Source organism: Falco biarmicus, chromosome 4, assembly GCF_023638135.1.
Source record: "Falco biarmicus isolate bFalBia1 chromosome 4, bFalBia1.pri, whole genome shotgun sequence".
In the NCBI taxonomy this organism is placed as follows: domain Eukaryota; kingdom Metazoa; phylum Chordata; class Aves; order Falconiformes; family Falconidae; genus Falco; species Falco biarmicus.
Window position 1 is genome coordinate 99,258,980 of NC_079291.1, and position 22,162 is coordinate 99,281,141.

The 22,162-nt window shown below is 60.9% G+C and overlaps 1 protein-coding gene across 11 annotated transcripts; it reads right to left on the reverse strand.

The window, feature by feature from the left end:
• Positions 1-1,780: 1,780 nt before the first annotated feature.
• USP19 (ubiquitin specific peptidase 19) lies at positions 1,781-21,895 on the reverse strand. 11 transcript variants are annotated; one of them, XM_056336450.1, is made up of 28 exons: positions 21,717-21,895; positions 17,910-18,009; positions 17,503-17,747; positions 15,619-15,675; positions 14,380-14,508; positions 13,684-13,817; positions 12,964-13,371; positions 12,348-12,615; positions 12,071-12,227; positions 11,898-11,969; positions 11,255-11,370; positions 10,719-10,897; positions 10,194-10,395; positions 9,973-10,106; positions 9,627-9,785; positions 9,432-9,542; positions 9,157-9,267; positions 8,900-9,001; positions 8,392-8,532; positions 8,091-8,209; positions 7,718-7,855; positions 7,262-7,626; positions 6,468-6,578; positions 5,719-5,935; positions 5,285-5,437; positions 5,008-5,171; positions 4,749-4,927; positions 1,781-2,970 (listed from the first exon to the last, which is right to left on the reverse strand). In XM_056336450.1, the coding sequence occupies exons 3-28, from the start codon at positions 17,609-17,611 to the stop codon at positions 2,737-2,739; spliced, it is 4,269 nt and encodes a 1,422-aa protein (XP_056192425.1). In that variant the 5' UTR covers positions 17,612-17,747; positions 17,910-18,009; positions 21,717-21,895; the 3' UTR covers positions 1,781-2,736. The 11 variants fall into 11 exon arrangements, with proteins under 11 accessions (XP_056192425.1, XP_056192423.1, XP_056192424.1 ...); XM_056336448.1 differs by having other exon boundaries at positions 10,719-10,927; XM_056336449.1 differs by having other exon boundaries at positions 1,781-2,952; positions 10,719-10,933; positions 21,717-21,894.
• Positions 21,896-22,162: the final 267 nt, after the last annotated feature.

A 22,162-nucleotide genomic window follows, 5' to 3' on the forward strand; every position in this document is an offset into this window, starting at 1 on the left:
AGTCAGCTACAGGGTGCACCGAGTGCCAGGGGACCTGGGAGACAGGGGGCTGCAGGATGCACTGGGTACCACAGCACATCAGGGGGTGTGGAGCATGAAGGCACCCGGGGCAGCAGGGTGCTGGGAGCCCCAAAAGCACACTGGGGGACACTGGCAGGCAGCAGAGGCGAGTGGAGTTCAGAATGTTTAATGAGTGCAGGACAAACCCCGGCCCCCCCCGCCCTGTCCCCCCGCCCCCCCGGTGCCCGGCCCGGCCCGCACCCCCCGGGGCAAGCACCCCGTGACGCCCTAGTCGACTTCTTCCATGCTGCTGTAGGAGGGGGCCGGGGCGCTCAGCGGGGCTGGCGAAGCGCTCGGGGAGGCCTTCCGCGGCCAGCGCCGGGGCTCCTTCGGGCGCCAGGCTGGATCCGAACGGCACTGCAGGCAGGCCCTGCAAGCAGAAGGTGTGTGTGAGAGGGAGACTGGGGCCCTGCCCACCCATCATCTCCCTCCCCGCTCCCAGGGGCTCAAAAGGGGATCTGGGGGGATATGGCCCCTTGGGGAGGGGGGGGAGCGACCTGCAGAAGTCCCGTCGCCAGAAGGGCAGCAACCGGTGCCAGCCCCCAGCAGCCAGGCAGGGGGAAGGCAGCGTGCCCAGGGCCCCCAGCAGCAGCCATCACCTGCCCGGCAGAGGAGAGCCAGGCTGCAGCACGCTCGGCCCAGCCCCGGTGCTGCCGCCTCTCCCCAGCCTGGCACTCGTGCCCCCGGGGCTGCCGCGGCCAGGGCCGGTCTGAGCAGAGCCCTGCGCCCCGGCACGGGCACCCAGCCAGCCTGGGCGGCAGCAGCGAGCCACAGGGCAGGCTGCCAGCGCCTGCCGGGGTGTGAGGAACAGCACAGGACCAGAGGGGATTTCCAGGGCCGAGAGCACCTAGCCTGGGCCTCACTGCTGGCCACCCACCTCCGGGGAGGGCAGGCAGGCAGCTGCAGGCAGCAGCTTGTGAGCCCCAATCCGGGGGGCACGAGCACCAGCTGGAGCAGAGGTCACCCCGCCGGCGCCGGGCACTGACTCAGCCCCACGAGGCCAGTGCCGTGGGCGAGGGGGGGAGGCCGTCGAGCCCCAGGGCTGCAGACAATGAGATGACTGTTCCAGGACAGGCACCTCATGACCGCAGCACAGCCACACCAGGCTTCCCTGCTGGGACCTGCTCAGGAGGAAGGAAACCATGGCACACGTGCAAGAGGGGTGGGGGACCGAGGTGGGGGGAGCCCTGGGCTCCCCACTGACTAGTCCAAGCCCCAGCCAGAAATTCAGGCGAGCCCCTTCCCTGCCAAGCATCCTTCCCAAGCCAGCCAAGGGCACCGCCAGCAGGACAGTGGCAGAGACAGAAAAGAAACTCACAGGGTTCTGAAGTCACCTCTCGCACCCAAACACACCAGAGCAGTCTGAGGTACGCTCAGCCGAGGGCAACATGTCTCAATGTCAGACACTGCTGGAGCTGCAGCCTGTGCCCCAGCCCCCCCTCCCCCAGGACCACACGCTGCATGTGCCCTGCTGGAGCTGCCGCCCCACGGCTGGGGAAGGGGAGCCCAGCTTGTGCCTCAAGGCACTGGCAGGCTCAGCTCTCCCCCGAGCCTGCTGTCACGCAGGGTGCACCAGGCACCCAGCAGAGGCCATAGCACGGTCTCTGTGCCAGCAGGGTCAGAGAGAGTGGCCCCAGGCACAGGAATGTCACCTGCTCCAGCACAGAGTCCCTGCCCCTGTGTGTGGGTCCCATCATGCAGGACAGGGATGCCGCATCTCTTTGGATAACCTGGCTTTATTAACACACCAAGGTCCTACCTGCACTCCCCCAACTCACACCTCTCCCGCCACAGAGATGGCCAGTCCCCTCGCAAGCAAGATGCTGCACCACACTCCCCCAGCAGAGATCTGGCAAAGACACCCCCTGCCCCCCACCCCAGACGCAGCCAGTTGGGGACAGCCCAAAGACCCGACGGCACTGGAGGCTGGTGGGGGCCAGCAGCTCATGGAGGTGGGTGCTCACCATAGGCACCCTAGCCCAGATTGCCAGCAGCTGCCCAGGGGAGAGGAGCTCCAGCGGGGCTGAGAAGGGAAGCACAGAAGCCCCTCATGACAAGCCCGTCCAGCCCCAGCATGGGGGTGCAGTGCACGCAGCTCCTGGTGCATGGGCAGCTGGCATCTGGAGGCTCACTGGGAGGCTGGCTGGAGTGACAGGGCTGGCCCAAGAACCATAGATCACCCCAGCCCTAGGGGAGCACAAGGCTCCCACAGCAGCACGGCTGGGAGAGAAGGCCAGACCAGGACCCGTGTCAGGGCATCCTGCCCTTGCTGCAGTCTCCCAGCAGGTCTCCGCTTCTTTCTTAGGAACCCAGCAGAGGCAGTCGATATTCCTGGGGGGCTCCCAGGCCCCAGCTGCACCGCAGCAGCTATGTCCCTTCCTGAGCAGCAGGTAGCCACAAGGTCTGCCCCATTTCCAGCAGGCAGCAAGAGTGACAGAGGGCAGAGGGGCTCCTGGTTCTGGGCTGCGCCTTGGCAAGGCAGCGGGCTAGCCACACAGCCCTGCCAGCTGGCACAGGAGATGCCAGAGCAGACAGACAGGAGCCGACAGCCCCGCGTTTCCCTCGGTGAGTGCTTCCCGAGTTTCTGTCCTGCCAGCCAATGTCTTTGTTGTGTAGCATCCTAGGATGGCGCGTGCCCCGGCAGCCCTGTTCCCACAGCTGGCCATGCTCCTGTGCCTATCTCCAGCGGGTCTGGTAAATGAGCGGGTAAAAGACGTTCAGGAAGAGAGCCACGATTGCGGCCGTGGTGGCCAGGACAAAGTATCTGATGCAGCCTTCATCTGGGTGCTGGGGGGTGCCCGGACTCCGCTTCTGGCCACGGGGCCTCCGGGAGTTTCTTGCAGGCCTTTGGGGTGCATCAAGCTGCAGCTCTTGTTCTTCAGCCTCCAGTTCCTGCCAGATCAGAGAAGCCTGCGATGTGGAAACCTGCGTCAGCACTTGGAGAACGCAACGGGCAACACCCCTTGCCATCCCCCGGGGCAGGCGGCTGCCTGCAAGCCCAGCCCCGTGCCCTGCCAGCCCGCCTCCCCATGCAGCACTGTCGCGGTCGCCCCCGCCCCTGCAGCTCTTCGGGGTCTCCGGTGCATGGGGTGCAGCCGGGCTCTGCTGGGTGGCTCTGCTGGAGGCAGCGTGGGCAGCAGCCAGGCAGGGTCTTCGCGGGCCCGTGGGGACTGGAGCAGGCAGCTGGATCCCGGTGGAGCCGATATGCTGGCATTGGTGGGTCCAGGTGAGAGGGGGCAGGCAGCAGCCAATCACAGCCCAGCTTTTGTGATCCCAACAGGATCTTTCAGACAGCGGCCAATCCAGCGCCAGCTGGGGTGGCGGGAGCAGGAGGCGCAGTCAAGCACGGCCAGTCACAGCTCTGCTTTGGTGAGTGGGGATGCTCCGACAGCCAATCGTAGCCCAGCTTCCAGAAGGATTATCCACAGGTAGCCAATCACAGCCCGGCCCTTCACTGTGCCGTTGGTCATGCAGAGCAGGCGATCAGGGTGTAGGTCTCCGGAGGGCACTCGGTGCCTGGAAGGGTGCGGGTGATCCGAGGTGCTCAGGGACCCGCTGAGCCCTGGCAGGATCCAACGCGCCCCATCGCTGCGGGGGATCCGGCGCTGCCAGGGGCCCGACGAGCCCCGGCACCACGAGGGGACCCGGTGAGCCCTGGTGCTGCGGGGCGTTACAGTGAGCCTCGGTGCCGCCTGGGCCCCCAAAGGCTCCCACCGCCAGTGTGGGATGAGCAGCACAGCCTTCCCGTTGCCCAGGCCACCCCCAAAAAGCAGAGCAGCTCCAGGACACACAGGTCCCCAAGGACAGGAACAGCCCCAGGCAGGCAGACAGCAACGTGACAGCCCCGGGTCCCAGAGGCAGGCAGCTCCTGTCCCCAGCGGAGAGGGCAGAGCTGGCATGCCTAACCAGGGCCGGGCTGAGGGCTACGCGAGCCAGGTGAGCCCCAACAGGGCACACGCCTGCAGCAGTGCCAGAGCTGAGCCCAGCATCACCCCCAGACCCTGCAGGGCCACAGGGGTGCCAAGCGTGGAAGGAAGAGCTGCAGCCTTCCCTCCTGTATCTGTATCTGATGTTCACACAAAGATCAGCCTGACCGTCTCCCCTCAGTACATGCCCAAAGCACGCTGCCGGCTGGCCCACCCCCGCCCTCCCGGGCAGCCCAGCAGCAGAGCTCACTCTGGCAGGTTTGTTTCTCTCCAGCACCTGGCAGCGGCTGCCAGGCTTCCAGCTCAGCACTGCCATTTGCCTTTTCTGCACCTATCTTGGCCCCAAGCTGGGCCTCAGCAGAAAGCGTCCCCCATCCTGCCAAGAGCAGCTGCGGCGGGCAGGTTCTCACTGCTCCCTGGCACAGCCAGCTCCCACTGCACCACTCACAATCTTCCACTGGTGCCGTCACCGGCGAGGCTGGGCCCCCTCCTCCAGTGCCCTCCCACCAACACCTCCACCCTGACGATGGGAACCAGCTCTCCTGTGATCCCTCAGGGCAGGGACCGTCCCAAGCTCACAGCCGGAACAGGGCAAGACAGGTCACAAAGCCTGGCTGGCAAAAGCTCTTCAGTGTCGGAAGAGGGGCAAGCACCGCACTGCGGCTGGGCTGGCAGAGATGGGCCAGGCCCTGCACGTGGGCACCTGGGCACATTTCAAGGCTCTGTGGCTCCAACAGGGCCAAAAGGGATGCAAGCTCTCACCTGGCTGGCAGCAGCTTCGGCAGAGGGGGTGCGCTCAGCTCGGTGGTCTGGGGCATGCCCTGGGAGGGGTCTCTCCACAGGAGAGTTCCTCCGGCGGTAGAAGAGGACATATGCGTATCTGGTCACCACCTGGCTCTCGTCCACGGTGGTGACTGTGCTGTCATCGAAGAGCCGCCAACCTGAGAGGAGAGAAGGGTTAAGCAAGTGGACATGCCACGGCTGCAGGAGCAGGGGGGTGGCGAGGGTGACAGATCCTCACCCACGTCACTGCGCTGGCTGTTCTTGTCATTGGGCAGGCGGGCGTACGCCGTGTAGTGCCCCCCAATCATGCCTCCGTAGTGGTTGATCACAGCGTACAGGTCATACATCGGCAGCTGCTGCTCACCCTTCCGGCCAATGCAGAACTTGCTCAGGTCCAGGCTCCTGGGGAGAGGACACAGGGACCGTTGGGGCAGTCAGCATTAGGCAGGGAGAGGCAAGGCTACAGGGCAGCACAGGCAGTGCCAACTCAGGCACCTTGTCCCCCAGGCTCTCACCGGACGGGGAAGTCCACCATGTCGTTGATCTTATCCCTCCAAATAAAGCTGCGGAAGGAGAAGCGCTTGAGCTGGATGATGAGGACGTTGGGGAGCCGCCACAGCATCAGCTGCTTGGAGGCCTCACGGTGCTGCTTGCACTTGGGGCAGTACCTGGGGGGAAGAGTGTGATCATTACTGGCACAGGAAGAGTCTCAGGTCTTGCAGCCCCGCCAGCCCCAAGGTTGCCCACATGTGGGACATCTCAGCACAGTCCTGTACAGCACTGGCGTTGCTCTCTGCTGGCTTGCAGCCCCCCTCCCCAGTACACTGGGAAGGCCAGCCCAACACTCCTGGCCACCAAAAGAAATGGCATGCCAGCTTGGGCAGCTCCTGGGAAACTCCCACCCCTGCCTGAGCCCATGGGCTGGAACCCACCCTGCCTCCTTCCTCACCACGCTTCCTCTGGGGCCAGGACTTCAGGCTTGGTGAAGAGATTGAGGCACTGCTCCAGGGTAAAGTGGCCAGCCCGGGCTGCTTCGCTGGCTGAGCCTGGGTCCTCCACGCACTCCAACTCCTTGGACTCCACCAACACAAACTCCTTGAGGCGCTCATTGTTCTTCCATACCAGGGCGAGGGAGCAGTCATCTGTCAGGTCCAGGGGGGTGTCACCTGCAAAGGGGCACATACTTCACACACCTGCTCCACCAGGCTGGGCCAGGCCACTCTGCTGGGCTTGAAGCCGTATCACCCAACCCAGCTCGATACCGAGATCGCACAGTGCTGCCAGGAAGTGGCCCCACAGCCAGATTCACCACCTCAGGGCAGCAGAACCCCCCAACCAGCAGGGTGCAAGGCTGGCACAGCCCTTCTCAGCAGCATCTACATAACCAGCAGGTTATGGGATGTGGGCATCCCATTCAGACAAGAGGTGACCCAGAGATCACAGAGCCTCTGTGGATAAAGGACATTGAAGGGCACTGGTTTATTTGCTCAGAAAAGCAGGAACGTCATGCCCGAGAAGAGCTTGCAGGCAGCAGCTCTGTGCAGCAGAGTTCTGCCCTCCCCTGTACCAGATGCAGCTTTCACTGTCCAGCCTGGGGCCACTGTCACATCTGGGTTCACCTTGTGCCAGGCAATCTCTGGCACCCTGGCCAGAGGCCACGAGGGGTGAAGGTGGCACTTTCCAGGGCTCTGGGCTCACCTTTATCTTCCAGCTTGTGCTCTCTGTTGGCAGCATCGATCTTGTTGATGTAGAACTGCGTGGCGCGGGCACTCAGCGAGTCTGGAGTGTGTTGGTACCCAGGGATGGCAGCTGTAAACAAGCAGGGACAGATCTGTGGTGGCACTGCCTGTCTGCCCTGCATAGGGGCCAAGAATTTGCAGTGCCCCCACCCCCACCTCACATGCTACGGTCTTGCAGGAACACAACCACGTGCCCCATGTCCTTGACTATTTTTAGCAGGCGCCTGCCCCTGGCAAGCTGTGCTCCTCTGCCTGCCTTGCCCCTTCGCTGCACATTGCTGCCATCCTGAGATGAGTGTCTGGAAACGTGACAGCCAGGCAGCCGAGCGCGAGAGGCTGCTCCCATGCAGCTGAGTCAGAGCGAGGGAAAAGCTGTGCTCACAGCCCCCAAGGGGCTCAGCCCGCACCAGGCTCTGCCATCCCACAGGACTCAGAAGCTTCTGCCAGCTCCTGCCTTCCCACCCCTCCCACAACAACACAACACTCCAGCCTCGTTCCTCGTCAGGTCTCTGCTCTGCCCCACAGGCCCTGCCAGGGCAAGGCAGAGCGTGGCCAGGCAGGCATTTCGGGTGGGGCAGCACCGCCAAAACACAGCTCCCAGGGCCTCGTTTATGTCCCCAAGAGTCTCTAGACCAAGCTCACAAGGGAAGAATGGATGCTGTGGTGCGAGGTCACTCCAAGGAGGGAGAATTGCTCCTGTTTTGTCATGGGGCTGCCTGGGCTCCTGGCACACAGCACCGCAGCACCTCTTACCTTCTGGCTTGAGGGCTCTCTCATAGGATGGCTCCTTCTCGCAACAGCTGTCGCCCTGTGTCTCCACGTGTTCAGAGAAGCCTGAATCCAAGCTCAGCAGGGAACTCCTGGCTGTCAGGACCTTGCTCCGGACAGTGCCCGTGTCCCCCAGGTCTGGATGCAGCTCAGGCACAGCTGGCGAGAGCGGGGGCTCCTGCAAGAGGCTGGAAGCCCTGTCCACGTCTCCCAGCTCGGAGGCAGAGGTGGCTGCTGCACAGCTGCTCTTGGCCAGAGGCTCCAGCTTGTCTGGGAGCTGAGGCTGCAGCCCCTGCTCCGGTGACATTCGGCCAAGCTGGAACGGAGGCTGGAACACGCTGACTGAGTACCTGGACAAGGAGGTGGCAGTCAGAGCTGGCCAGGCACAGGGCTGAGCTCTCAGCTCTGGGGAAGAAGCACTCTCCTCTCCTGGACTCTCACCTTGCATAGCCCTCCAGCAGCTGTGCCAGGCGGGCATAGGTGAGGCGGGACTCTGGCACGCTGATGAGGAAGGGGAAACCGATGTTCTCAGGGCGGCACAAAGCCTTGTGGTCTGGCCAGTGTGTTTTCTGACATGCCCTGTAAGACACATAGCCCCTGCTGTAACACACACAGCCCCGGCATCCACGACCATCCCAGGCAGGAGCATGGCAGAGCCAGAGGGGTGTGTTTTGGACGAGAGGAGTGCCACAAGCCAGACTGATGACCTCCCAAAGGCAAGGCTTGTCCCACCTCCTCCCAGGGGCTGAGATCTCCCACCCAGCCCTTGAAGGCAGGAGACCCTTCCTCCCCACCAAGCACCAAGCTAACTCACACATTGCAGTAACCGACTCGATAGCACCTCGTGCAGCGCTTGAGCTTCTCATCATCTGGCAATTGCTTCTTCTGGCAGGCTGCACACTTGGCAACGGGGCCACTGGGCACCTGCGGACGCTGCAGGAGAAATGACCCATTGGGCAAGGAAGGGCACCTGGGCAGGACAAGGCAGCCTCGGTGGGCATCCGTGCTTGCTGCAACTAGCTGCCCTTGCGTGTAGCTCTTCCCTTCCTGCTCAGACCCACTTGCAGGCTCAGCCTCCCTGCATACCTCCCAGTAGTCCCAATACTCCCTCTTACCTGCTGGACCTGCAGCTCCACCACCCGCTCCTTGGCCAGCTCTGGGGACAGAACCTCAAAGCAGAGCAGCAGGTCCGTAGGGGAGACCGTGTCCAGTGAGTTGGACGGCAGGAACATGCGGTGGAAGTGATTCTTGATCACCTGCCAGGAGAGCAGTGGAGCGTGGCCATGTGAGGGCTGCCCCATGCTGCTTCTCCTGAGAAAGCCACAGACCTCAGCTCTACAGCAAGCTGCAGGGACAGCAGCACCACAGGGACACTGTGCTCAGCTCACCACCCTGCCAGGGAAGGATGGACATCCCTTGCCCTACTGCGGTGGCCCAGCCCCCCTGAGCAGGTATTTGCCTAGCAGCACCCTCCGCCACTGCCACCCACGGACAAAATTCGTCTCACAGACACGTCGGATATGGGCAAGCAACTGCCAGGGGCGATATTCCCTGCAGAGCTGTGGGAGCCAGGGCACCCAGAAGAGCAGCCCATGGCTTGCCTCCCAGCTTGAGCACTCTTACCTCTGCCAGGCGCAGGTTCTCTGGTTTCACACGCACACTGTGGGCCACCGAGTCGAGTACCTCCATGGCACTGGAGTTCTCCTTGCTGATACTCACAAGGAACTGCCACCAAGAAAGTGCCACATCAGTCACACCATATCAAGGCATGCAGGCCCTTACTTAACACAAGGCTTAGCCTGTTGGCACATGACCAGCTGCCTGGAGCACCTCCAGGAGCCCTCTCAGGCTCCCTCCCCAGAGTAGATGGTGCAATTTACCTTGATAGGTTTCTTGTGCGGCTCCTTTGCAAAGTAGTAGACAGTCAGCACCTTCTGCTTCTGTGGGAGGGGCACAGGGAGGTACAGGAAGGGGTCAAAGGTGATGGACACCTGCAGATGCAAGAGCACGCTCAGTTGCAGTTGGTGCTTGTGGCTGAGATCAGTGGAGCAGCAGCCCCGAGACCCAGCCCTGCCCTGTGAACTCTGCTCTCTGAGGGTCAGGAGCCTGGTGCTGCACAGCTAGCACAGGGACAGAGCCTCCAGGGCTGCCCTACCTTGGAACACACTGGGCACACCAGCTTGGATTTGTACTGGCCCTGGAAGAGGTCCACAATGAAAGAGTCATTCCTCATCTTGTGTCGTTGCCAGGCCTCTTCAGCTACCACCTGCAGGGAGAAAGGGCTCAGCACTGTGCTAAACCACCAAGGCCAGGGCTGTCTCCTGGTGACCTTGGGGAGGGACATCCTCACCTCGTCGGGCCTCCCATCCGAGTCAACAGTCTCTGTGTAGGGCTTGTTCTGGATACGGTTGAGGTCCTCGTGTAGGCCATCAAGCAGGAAGGCCATGAACTCCTGAGCATCGTGCTGGGCATAGCCAGTGAACTGGCTGGCCTTGCTGGCCACGACTGCCTGGAGGTAGCACAGTAGTCAGGGCTGGCCAGCAGCTCCCTGGCAGCACTGGCTCTGCCCCATGCACAAAGCCTAGCTGCACCCACCCACATCCACCCAGCTCTCTGTGGCACTAGCAAGGCAGTCAGATGCCCACAAACGAGTGCTGGGGACCCACGGCAGCTCCTGCGTAGCACTGGTGCCCTACCTTCAGTTTAGATGGCTGGAAGGCATGGTGCGTGCCCTTCCACAGCGCTCGAAGCAGCATGGCAAAGCCGATGGCCAGGCGCCCGCCTGTCCCCAGTGGGTTGTTGTAGTTGATTTCCGACTCAAAGGACCGATCTGTAAGAGATGCAAGGAGAGTGAGAGCAGCTGCTGGCTACACCATCCAAGTGGCAGGGCTCTGCTGGGCTCCCAGCATGGGCTCACCATGGAAGTAGTCACGTAGCTCCCGGGTGTTGGACAGGGACTGGATGACGCTGTTCATGAAGCAGGTGTTGCCCAAGTTCACCAGCCCCGTGAAGCCAGGCAGGCAGACTTTCTTCTTCTCATCTTCATCCTCATCATCCTCCACACTCTCAGCGCTCACCGGGCTGTGCGTCATCGGTGGCACCATGCATGTTGGTTTGGGCTGCCAAAGCAGAGGTGGTGTCAGGGTGCTGCACTCGGGAGGGTCTCTCCGGGAACACCACGTGAATCCGAAAGACCAAGGGACCAAGGTACCCCTCAGGCAGGACTGGAGCCATCATGCCATCTCCCACCAGGACTGGGATAGACAGGCAAACCACTGCCCCTAATCCTGACAGCTGTGACTAAGGAGTGCAACCGCCTCCTCCAGGAAGAGTTTGCCAGTCCCCAGAGCAACACTGAGGAGGATGGGGTCCCACAGCACGGATAAGTAGGCCAGCCCCCTTTTCCTCCAACCCAGGTGAAATCCAGCACAGCCCCACTCACCGATGGGATGTGTGGCTCTTGCTTCACTGCCACATGCTCTGGGGCTGTACGAGCTGCCACACCATCCAGACCCCCATCTTCCACACGCTGCTTCTCTTTGTCACTGGCTCGGGCCTCTTCCTTGCTGGACAGGGGGTGCTGGTTACTGCCCGGGGGGTTCTTGTCCAGAGGGGTAGGGCCTGTAGGCATGGCAACCTTTGCACCACCCACTGCACCTTAAAAAGGGGGAAGGGTGGGCCTGTGGTTAGCAGCACCGAGCGCTGCCCATGGCGGGGCTGAGCTGTTCAAGTCCATGCTCGCACACAGGATCTCTCCTGCCCCTCTTCCCCATGAACGAGGGAAACAGCAGCGCCCTTCCCCTAGCACTTTGTTTGCCTTGCCCCACACCCCTCCTCCCTGCACCCGCTCAGCCCCTCTCCTTCCCCACAACCCCACACCAGAGGACCTGGCACCAACCGGCAGCTGCCAGCGGTGGGGAGGGCCCATGCCCCACTGGGGTGCGGCAGGCAGGCAAGACAAGAAGGCAGGGTGCAGACCTCGTGTGGCTGGAGCCTCCAGCCCCCCCCAGCGCTGGCTGTGGCGTTTCTTCAGGCAGACGTCGATGCGAGACACTGTGAAGTTGTACGTGCACTGGTCTGGCTCAATAAGGTTCCTGCAAGACATGCAACAAGTCAGGGGTGCCCCAGACCCCCCAGCAGCCTCAGACATGCCAAAGCCTCTGGAAGGCAGGGCCACGGCCTCCAGGCGGTAGGGACCCAGCTAGCACTGATCTTGAGGTGGCCCTGGTAGCGCCAGAAACCCTCGAGCCTGGCCACACTGAGCACACAGAAAGCCTCTTTCCTGACAGATCCATTCTCCTTGGCTCCACATGCCCCCTCCCCGCTGGACAACCTGCCCGAAGAGCACACAGCCTGGTCTGTCTCTGTCCCCAAGAGCTCTAAAGCATGCTGGGAGGAAACTGTGGGCAAGGAAACACTAAGATTTCCTCCCCTGCAAGCTTCCATACAGAGCCAAGGCAGCCCAGGCTTGGGGCATTAGTGCAGCATGGTGTAAGAGAGACCCCCAGGTGCAGAAATGAGCATTCCCTGCACAGACCCGCTAGCTGGGACTGGCTCCTGCTCCAGCTCTGCACTCTCAGTTCCCTTGCCCTGGTACAGGCTAGAAGGACAGAAACCATACCTTAGCTTCACCTGCCACCGGAACACTGTGTGGGGCCCACAGCCAGGATGGAGGCGAAGGAAATTTGTGTCACTGCAAAAAAATCGGAAGTGAGAAGAGTTGAACAAACAAATAGCCCAGCCACACCCAGGAGCTCTGCAGCAGCCTGGCACCATGCCGAAGTACACTGGTACCTTGTCTGGAACACCAGCGTAAAGTCTTGTTCCCGGAACAACACCTTGGATGTCTCCTTATGGATCTCTTTCACATAGACGTGTACCACCACCAGGTCATTGCCCTTCTCATATGAATCATTCTTGACAAAGGTCAGGCTCACAAAAGGCTCTGGCTCTGAGCAGGGAAAGTCACAGAGAGAGATGTTGCTGAGGCAATGCTGCAGGCCGACCCAGGAGAGGTCCAGAGCAGATGGACCTTCCTGACCAGGCTGACCCCTAGGCTCTGGCCACTCACCATCAGCTGCTGCTTCCAGAGCCACGTCATCCTTGGACCAGTCCCTCTTCTCACTGTCTCTGCCTAGGGAAGGAGTGGCTGCCGGGATGGCCTTAGAACTCTCTCCCAGGACAGGTGTGCAGTCCCGGCCCCGCAAGGCCTCAGCAGGGCTGCCTGGCTGCAGGACTCTCTTCTCCACACAGGTGGCAATACGGTGGGGGAACACCTCTGTGGTAGCCGCAAGAGGTGGCATCTCCACAGGAACAGCCTCCTTGGCCAAAACCACAGCCTTTCAAGACGGAAGGACACAGTAAAAAAAACCAGACACCGTCACCCCTGAGCTGCCCTGGCCCACCTGCTGTGACTGCTGCCAACCAGGCAGGCACAGCTCCGCGCTGCCCACTCGCCCCACACACTCCACGCTCAGCCCATCAGCATCACAGTCCAACGACTGTGGGCTCCCCACATCACCCTCTCCTGCACCACAGCCAGGCCCCATGCCAGCCCTCAGCACCACCCGTGGAACCCCAGAGCCCATCTTGAGGGCAGGGATGGGTTCCTGGGCGAGCAGCGTCCCCTGCACGGAGGCTGAGGGACATGTCATGAAGGGACCCTGCCTGCCTGGGTCCTTGGGTACCTTCTCCAGTGGCAGTGCGAGGTCTGCAAGGGCTGTGGGCGCATCAACTTGGCTGGCTCTGCCATTCCTGCGGCTGCCTGCTCTCCCGCTGTGCCCTTTGCTGGGCTCCACATTCCCGCTGACTCTGGCATTTGGCTCCTCTTCAGTGGGAGCCACTTTGAGGTATACTGCCCGCTTGGCACTGGGGCCACTCTGTGTCCCTGGGCTGGCTGGGCTTTTCCCTCCCAGGGCCTCACTTCTTCCTGGAGCACGCTTGGGGTTGGAGGGCTCCCGCCGGGATCTCAGCAGCTCTGGGCCTTCAACCCTCGGTTCTTCAGGGGTCAGCTCTGCAGAAGCAGCTTTCTCCTTCCCATTCTCCCAGCACGTGGCCCCTTTAGCCAGCTCTTTGGATCCGTCTTTCCTCCTCTTCTGTGAAAAGCAGTGCAGCACAGTGGGAAGCTATCCAGGTAGCAGCACCTCTCATGCTCTCTGCCTGCCCCTCACCCTCACTCCTCCTTCCCAGAGCGTGCTGGGGCTCTCTGCTCCAGAACCTGGAGGCTATGTGGCAGGATGACAGCCCCCTCCCTAGGACAGAGGCAGCTGGCTTACTGCCCTCACGCAGCACATGGATGCAGGATGTACCCCACGCCCTGGGCAGCTCAAGAGCAGGGAGTGAAACCCTCACCCCAGCTCCCTCAAGCTCCCTAAGTTCCCTCAAAAGGCAGATCCTCGCCTCCTCACCAGAAGAGAAGACCAGGTATGGAGTGGGATCTTCTTCTGAAGCACAAGCTGTAGAAAGTTGCCCTTCTTGCACTGGACCTTGCTGCAGGAGCTCTCAATCTCCTCGTAGAACTGACAGCTCCACTGGCGCCCATCTGCAAGCAGAGGGGGACCAGCACCTCAGGCAGCGCTCCAGGCAGCTGTCTGTTGTCCAGGCAACCTAACCCACAGCCCCTTTCACCTGGCCCAAAGATCAAAGGAGCACTCATCCAGAGCCAAGGAGGCTGCAGGCAAGCTGCCACCATACCCCAGGAAGCTTCAGGACTTCAGCCAGCTTCCCTGGATTTGCTTTGTACATCTGGCTGGCCTACTTCCCAGAGGGAAGGCCCTGGACCTCCCTGCCCTCACAGGCACAGTCACTTTCCCAAAGGATACTCAGTCATCCCAGTGAACAGGGGACAGAAATACACCAACACAGCAGTGGGTAATTGTTCACTTGGTGCAGAGGCCAGGTCCTGCCCTCCCCAACTCCACACCTTTCGTTTACACTGCTCTTGTATTGGCCCTGCCCGCTGGCTGAAGCTATGCCAGCTGACAGCAGAGCACTGCCTCTGAAGGAAAGGTTTTACGCCTGTCCAGATCGGCCCCACGTCTAGCCCAGAGTTACACCAAGCCCCGCTGGAGTAACGCCTGCAGCAGTCGCTCCATTCCCCATACCTGGTAGTTTGACCACACAGTCTGTGTCAGTGAAAGCAGCGTCCACATCCTCCACCTTCAGAGCTCCACTGCCCAAGTTCAGCTTGACGATGATCTCATCAGCATTCTGCTTCCAGTCCAGCAGCAGCTCTAGGAAGGGGGAGGGAAATGTCACCCACTTGCTGGGGCACGAACCTTCAGCGCCCACTCCTTGGCTGTGGAACACAAGCCTGAACGCACACTCGGTTCAAGGAGGTCGGCACAGGGGACACAGATCATGCCAGTTAACTGGGATGCTCACAGCCTGCTCTCATCTGACAGGCCACAAACAAGAGCACATGTTGCAGCAGGGCAGGCGAATCCTGGTGGGAACAGAGAGATCAGAAAGGCAGCACTGCTCTCAGCCCCATCACATGCAGCAATGGTGGCTGAGAAAAAGGGGTGACTCCTGCAAACTACAAAGCAATTGCTACTTTCCCAGGGAACGAGGAAGCCACAGAATTACTCTGGGGGATTCAAGTGGACTCTGACCACAATCAGAAATTGCCACTTCCCCTTTGCATATGCAAACCAAGCAGCCCAGCTGCAATCACCGAAGTACTGTACTCCTGCCAGGTAAGTACTGCTAACACAACTGAAACACGGGCAGACCCGCCAGCTGCCAAGAATGCCACACCCAGGGAGAAAACGGTGCAGCAGCGTCACTCTGCTGCAGGCAGAGCCTCCATAAGGTGCCTGCCAGGCTCCAGGTCTGGCCCTGTGGTGTGCTGAAGTCTTCCAGGCAAAAAGGTGATTTCCACCACCTTAATTTCAGTCAGGTTTATTCTACCCTCTGCAGTGTGAGGATGTCCTGCTCTGTCCTAAAAGCAGGCCTGGACCAAGGCAGAAACCAGCCAACAATGCCTGCTGGGTGACATGGCTTGGAATTTTCCCAGCCCAGCATGGTGCCCTGCTCTGAAACAAGCAGGACAGATGCCAGTGGCAAGGCATCCCAGGGCTGTGCTCAGTGGCACTGTGACACCTGAGTTGGAAAGCAGCCTGCCATGTACCCAGCACCTCTTCCTTGCAGACAGCCCTTCCCAGCCACGTGCACACTCCTCCACCCCTGGGAAGGCTGTGTCCTGCTAAACTGAGGCAAGGGAGCACTCAGGTTAGTTGTACTGAATGCCGGAGCATGGGACCACAAGGTGAGAGCTTCAGATCCCTCAGCAAGGGCACTCCACGGCCATGCACTGACAGCCAGTGCACACCTCGACTTACCCTCCTCTGAGTCCTTCTCCTGGGCAGTCTCAGCCTGCTCGAGCTCAGGGCGAGACACTGGTGGGCAGAGAAGCAGAGCGCAGGCAGGTCTGTCATTCTGTCACAGAGCATGGGTCGGCACGCTGATGCCCAAAATTTCACACATCACCTCCTTCTCCCCTGAACCTCTATACAGGCCTTTCATCCTGCACACGCTTCTCATTTCCCTCCTCTGCCCCCTCACACCTCTCCTTTCCCCAGAGACCTGCCTGCAGCACCACAGCAAGTTAGCCCACAGGACAGCTGCTCTGTGCCACACCACCGTATCCCAGTCTAATCAGCACCACCACAGCGGGAGCAACACATTACTGCACCACACAGACAGTGCTGCTTTGAGGCACGTCTCAGTGTGGAGCTTGCGGTAGCTAGGCTGTGTGCCCCTGCTCAGCACACCAGTCAGCCTCCAGCCGTATAGAGGGAGTCCTGCCTTGATCTGACAGGGAGAACCTGATGTTTGGTTGTGTTCAAACCAATTCTGCCATAACGAAAGAACAATGCAGCCCAGCTGCACTTCAACATTGCCATTCCTGCACAAGCTGCCAGTCTCTGTGGCCAAAACCTCCTTCCAGATCAGGCTGGGGAACCAAACTGACCTGACACCTAATCCCTGCTCCCCACAGGATTACCTCTGACAGCTAGCAGCATCTCAGGGCCTCCTCCACCCCCACAGAGCAGTGAGCTCTGCCAGGCAAGGGGCTCAAAGTGACAGCACCTTGTCCTGGAGCAGAGAAACAGCAGCAGTGGAAGCTGTGATCTCCACCGTGGAGTGCTCAGAGGGCTGTCACTGCCTCACTCGACTGTCTACAAACCAGTAAGAAACCTCTGCTGAACGTCACGGTCACCGGTGCAAAGGTACTGGTTGGGCTGGCAGTGTGAGAAGTGCTGCAGCAGCACTGCCTGGATGATCTACAGCTTGCTCCAGCTCCTCACCACCCCTGCACAGAGGGGATGGAGACAACACAGCTGCACCACAGCCCCCAGGAAGGCAGGAGCCCCACTGTGTCAGAAGGTGCAGAGGGTCAGGTGTTACCAGAGATACCGCACAACTCCCATGTGAGAGAAGGCGCAATGCTGCACTCCGCACTGTCGGATTTTGCAGAGACCGCAGCCAGCTGTTCCAGCAAAGACCTCAGCGAACACTCGTTTACTTTGGCCTATAAAACACCTTGTGATTTTGAGGTTACAACGGCCATAATGGAGCAGCCACAGAAATCAAGCAGTTTTCCAGAGCTGCAGGAATTCTTGCCTGCATCCTGCCCACAGGCATTCCCTGCATCTGAAGTATGGATTTTGTTATCAGGTACACAGCAGCTACAGAGGGAATTACTCCACAGCAACTATTTCACTTGAGTCACACCTTGCCCTGACACTGAAGCTAAAGCACCAGCCCCACCTGCAGGCCTCGAACTCGGCAGGTGCTGTGAGCACCCGGTCACTGCCTCAAAGCATCTGGCCTCAGCAAACCGATCAGAAAGCAGCATCACCTCCAGCTGCAACAGCACCCACAGGATTCAGTCCCACTCCCTCTGTATCAGGGCAGCTCAGCCCCAGCCAAAATCAGAGTCCAGAAACAACTACCAAGGCCCACTCCAGGCTTACGCCAACAAGGCCAAAGGCCTGACCTTCCTCACATAGCTGGGGCTAAGTAGCACCCAAAGGAAAGAGGTTACAGGTCCAGGGAGGACACTGTGCTGAAGAGGATCCCACATCACACGGGTTACCATAAGCTGCAGGAAGCGATTAGTTAAATCTGCTTATCCTGCAGCAGATGGCTGTGAGGCTCCCACCCTGCAGGGCCAAGAAACCACGGGCCTGCTTGATGCAGTGCTGCTGAGGGGCTCTCACCTTCCTTGCTCTCCTGGTTGGCTCGATCCTTCTGCTTCTTCTTGTTGGTGGCATCATCCAAGCCCCGAGACACTCTCCTCTGGCCAGGGGCATTGGTGCTGCTGGACATCTTCAGCCGTTTGGAGGACACAAACGGCCCGCCGGGGTCAGTAATGGAGTCTGGGTCAGGGGTGCGACGTTTTCTTCCTGGCCCAGCTATCTTGGCGACTCTCTGTGGTCAAACTCTCTGGCAAGGAACTAGTGGCCTAAATAGAAGAGAGAACGAGCATGGCAGGAGAAGGCGGCCCAACAGCATCAGGATCCACTCCCTGCCCCAGTGCTGGGCCCTCCCAGGGCCAGTGCCCTCACATGACCTTCACTGTGGTGCTTGTGGGAAGCCCCACACAGTGCTCAGTGAGGAAACCTACCTCATCACAGCTGTTACAATGCTTACTGCCAAAACCATGGGCTTGTCAGAGCTCCCAAGATACAACCGGGGGTCTTCCATATGTGGCACACATTAAAAACCTGGAAAGCAATTGTTATGCTCATGGCTCCCACTACTGCAATACTGGCCCAGAGGAGCCACCAGGGCTAACAATATCTGGAGGCAAAGTCGAGGGTGAGGAGGGAGGCCCCAATCTGCAAAACTGAGCCTCCAGGGTTAACTGGGGCAGCCTGCCCCACAGCTCAGAGCAGCAGCTATTTCAGTCAAACAGTGCCCTATGCAAGAGGGCGGGAACAGCAGTGAGTAACACCCTAAGAAGGAAGAAAGGGGAGAAGCAGGAGCAGACCCGGGACAGTCTCCCATGACAGATGAGAGCAGAGCTCCCTGGCAAAAGGATCGTTCCTCCCCCTCCGCCCACCAGCTGGGAGCTTAACAAGCACGGCTGCACCTTGCATATTCACCTCCCCGCTGGTTTACAGACAGCGTCAGCGGGGCCTGGCCTGGAAACAGGACACCTCTGCTCTGCCTGCCCCAGGGAGAGGGCAGGGCAGGCAGGGCGCTCCCCCCTGCCCCCTCAGACATGCCCTCCCAGGCAGAACCAGATCCCCTACAGGGTTTGGGAGCTGCCGGCCCAAGGGCTGGTCTCAGTTTCACTCTCCGGTTTCTCCCTCCAGCGTCCACGGCTTTGTCAGAGAAGAGCTAGAACAACCCACTGAAAACAGTCCCACTCGAGCTTCCTCCCTTGGTGCCCAAGCTGTACACCCTGACCCTGGCAGCACTCACCAGTCTGCAGGGGTTTGCTGCGGGGGGGCAGGCCCGGCCACACGGATCCTGCACACCCCCAAGTGCTGGCAGCCTGCAGCAGCTCCCAGCATGCTGATTTCACACCGCATCCCACGGCCCTGCTCCCATCTGAGGACAGAGCTGAGCCCAACAGCATCTTTGTCTAGTCCAGCTCCACCTGAGCCTGCTTCCCTCTCAGTGGGAGGCAAGCCATGCCCTCAGGAACACTCCGTTCTGCCCTCACCCCTGTACCAGGCACAGATCCCACAGCTCTGCTCAGGCACAGCCGGGGGCAGGAGGCACCTCCAAGGGAAGCATGCAGTCAGAGGGAGCATGCTGGCAGCTCTGTGCTGCCTACCCCACGTTGCTGGGGCATTTGTGTTCTAGAAGCGCTCAGGGCAACAAGTAGCCACAAACGTGGAGTCATAGCCACAAACTGCAAGGAACCCCAGAGAGCAAAACAGTCCTGCCCTGCCCTCAGCTCTGGCAAAGCCAGCCCCACAACAGGTGCTGTGCCCAAACCACTTCTCTTCAGGCCAACCCACCCTTGTAACCAAGAGCCACTGAAGCCAAACGAAAAGCTCAAGCACAGAGTCCAGCCTGGCTGCCTGGCACAGACGACCTCCACCACACGCAGCAGAGGGGCCCAAAATGACCTGGAGATGGGGATGCTGAGCAGGGCCTGGCATCAGGTCAGAGACCTTGAAAGTGTGTGGGAGGACAGCAGGGACACCCCCAAGCTACTACACACACTGAGTCTCCCCAGGACGCGGCAGCACCGCTGGTTGAAGAGGGAACGGGAAAAGGCCCCTTGCAGCAAACACGGCAGTGGTCTGCCAGGCTGGGCCTCAGCGCCAGCAGCACGCTGTTGCTCAGCTCCAGTCCCCACCGACGCTGAAACAGGTTGGCTACAGGTGCTCCCCAGCACTGAGAAAGCTAACCTGAGCTAGGCAAACGCGGGAAAGCATTTTTTGCTGAATTTCTTTTGCTTCTAGGGCAAGAGCCCCAGGAGGAGCAGGAGACAAGAAGCAGCAACTGCTTTGTGCAGGGCCAGACAAGGCTCCACCTCCTCCTTCCTGTGCCTCCAAAGGGATGGCACAGGGTAACTGTTGTACAGGGTGACAGCAAGCTCTGAGAAGAATCCTGGAGGGCTGAGAAGGGATTGCCCTCTGCCCAAAAGGGGGCAAGGAGGAGAGTCAGGGGTGCATGTCTGCTGTCACTCCTCTGGGAGAAGCCTACTGCTCTCATGCCTCACTGAGAGCTCGGCTCCCTCGGGTGTTTTGCCGACAGTTATTCCTAATGGCAGGCAGGAACCAAGCAGGCCTGGAGCTCTGCCCAATTCCAGCCACCAGACTGATGGCAGCCTGAGGCTGCTGTGGGCACTGTGGGGTTTTGGAGGACTGCAGGCAAAGCACAGGTTATTCCCATTCACCTATTCTAATCCCTGAAACTTTCTACTTCTCTGCCATCAGGAAATATGCAACCAGGCAGGAACGTTCAGCCCCAGGGTGTGCAGGGGCATGGAGGTTTTGGCACCACTAACATTGGCACTGTAGGAGATGCTGCCAGGGAGAGATGGTGAAAGGCCACCTTGGCTGGATGCCAGGTGTATCTCTGAGAAGCACCCGATGGGCTGGGCGCTTGTACAGAACCTTACTCAATCCTTCTCTCGAGCCAGGAAAGCCTGACCACGCTGCTGAGAGAGAAGGCCCTCTGCTCTCCCAGCTTTTGTGCCACTGCAAGCACCCACGTGGCTAAAGCGCGTACCAGATCAAGAAGCCAGCCAGAGTGAAACTGTTTTCTCCCAGGTGTGTTTTACCCTAGAGCAGCTCCCCAACCCAGTTTATGCTAGGGTTGCACAGGTGCTTTCACTGGCCAGAGTAAAGGGAAAACTCAGAAATGGGAGCAAAGGGCCAGGGAGGAGGGCCGCCCCTTCCCATGGCAGCACCAGACCAGGCTAGTGTACAGGGAATGACAAAAAGTGCACAAGATGCAATTTGCCCTCCACTGTGTTTGGAGTGCATTTAGCATTTGGTGGGAAGAGGCCCCTGGGTTCTTCCATGGAGCACCCTCCTCTCAGTGCCCAAAGGCCTTTACTGGGGGAGCTGTGGTGGAGGTTGACTGTCCCCCAGTTTCATCCTTCCACAGACTTCTGGCTCCTCTACATCCCAAATACAGCTGACAGAAACACTTCCCTCATGCACACAAGGACTTCTGTTGCCTTCCGCTTCTTGTCCCCCCAAGGGATCAGAAATCACAAGAATCACGCTTGTCTCCAGTTCCCCAGCACACCTGACACACACGCTGAGCAAGGACAAGCACAGAGCTGCTAAGGGCAAGCGCCCAACCCAGCACTACCACAGAAAATGTTTCCAACCCATGTGGAAATCACAATACACATGGCAGCAGTGAGACCTTACAGCTGTGCTGCATGGGGAGCCTGGCAGGCCCAGTTCCCCCCAGCCCCTAACCAGTCTCTGAGGAAGAGGAGTCCAACCAGACAGCAGCCGGTAGTGGGCCCCCGGCCTGTCCTGCGCTGCTGCCCAGCTTCAAGCATTCGGGGGGAGCAAAGGGACGGGGAACAGCAGCTCTGCCCAGCCGCCCGAGGGCCCCAGGCCCGGGCGGTGCCCTCACGCAGGCCAAGCACCGGGTGACCGGCAGCGGCCCGACACCCAGCTCCCGCCTGAGGCTGCCGCCCTCGGCCCGGCGGCGCTGCCTGTCCCCCCCCGCCCCCAGCTCCTGCCGCCCACCAGCCCCCTCGCCTCAGGCCGCTCTCACCCCACCGCTGCCGCCATCCGCCAGCCCCTCCCGCACCGCCTCGCTCCCCACCGCACCGGCCCTGCCTCCCGCCCCCGGGCCGCATCCCAGCCTCCTGCCGCCCCCGGGCCCTGCCCGCCGCCGCAGCTCCGGCCCTCACCCCGCGCCGGCCCCGGCCGCCGCTCCCCGCCCCGCTGGGCCCCACCGCCGCCCCGGCCCGGCCGGTCCCGGCCCGCCCCGCACTCACGGCCCCGCCCGCCGCTCCGGTCTGTTTTGTTTCGAGCCGAAGTTCCGAGCGGGCCGACTCAGGAGACAGGCCCAAGCCCGTGACGCACTTCCGGAAGCCGGCGGACGCGCCCACGTGACGCGAGAGCGCGGCGGAGAGGAGCGGTCATGTGACGCCGGACGGGGCCGCTCGCCGGCCCATTGCCTCCCTCCCCACGGCGCCCGGCCCGGCGGCACTATGGCAACGACGCCTGCCGTGACGTCACCGCGGCGCCCGGGGGGCGCTCCGCCCCCAAGGGCGGGCAAGGGCGCGATCCAGCCCGCGGCTGCAGGCGCGTCCCCATGGCAATGGGCCGGGCGGGGCCGCCTGGCGCCGGCCTGCAGCGGCCGGGCCCCGCGTCCCCTGGCCGCCTTACTGGTCACGCTGTGCGTCCCCTCCCGCGTCCCACCGCCGGCCATTGGCCCCAC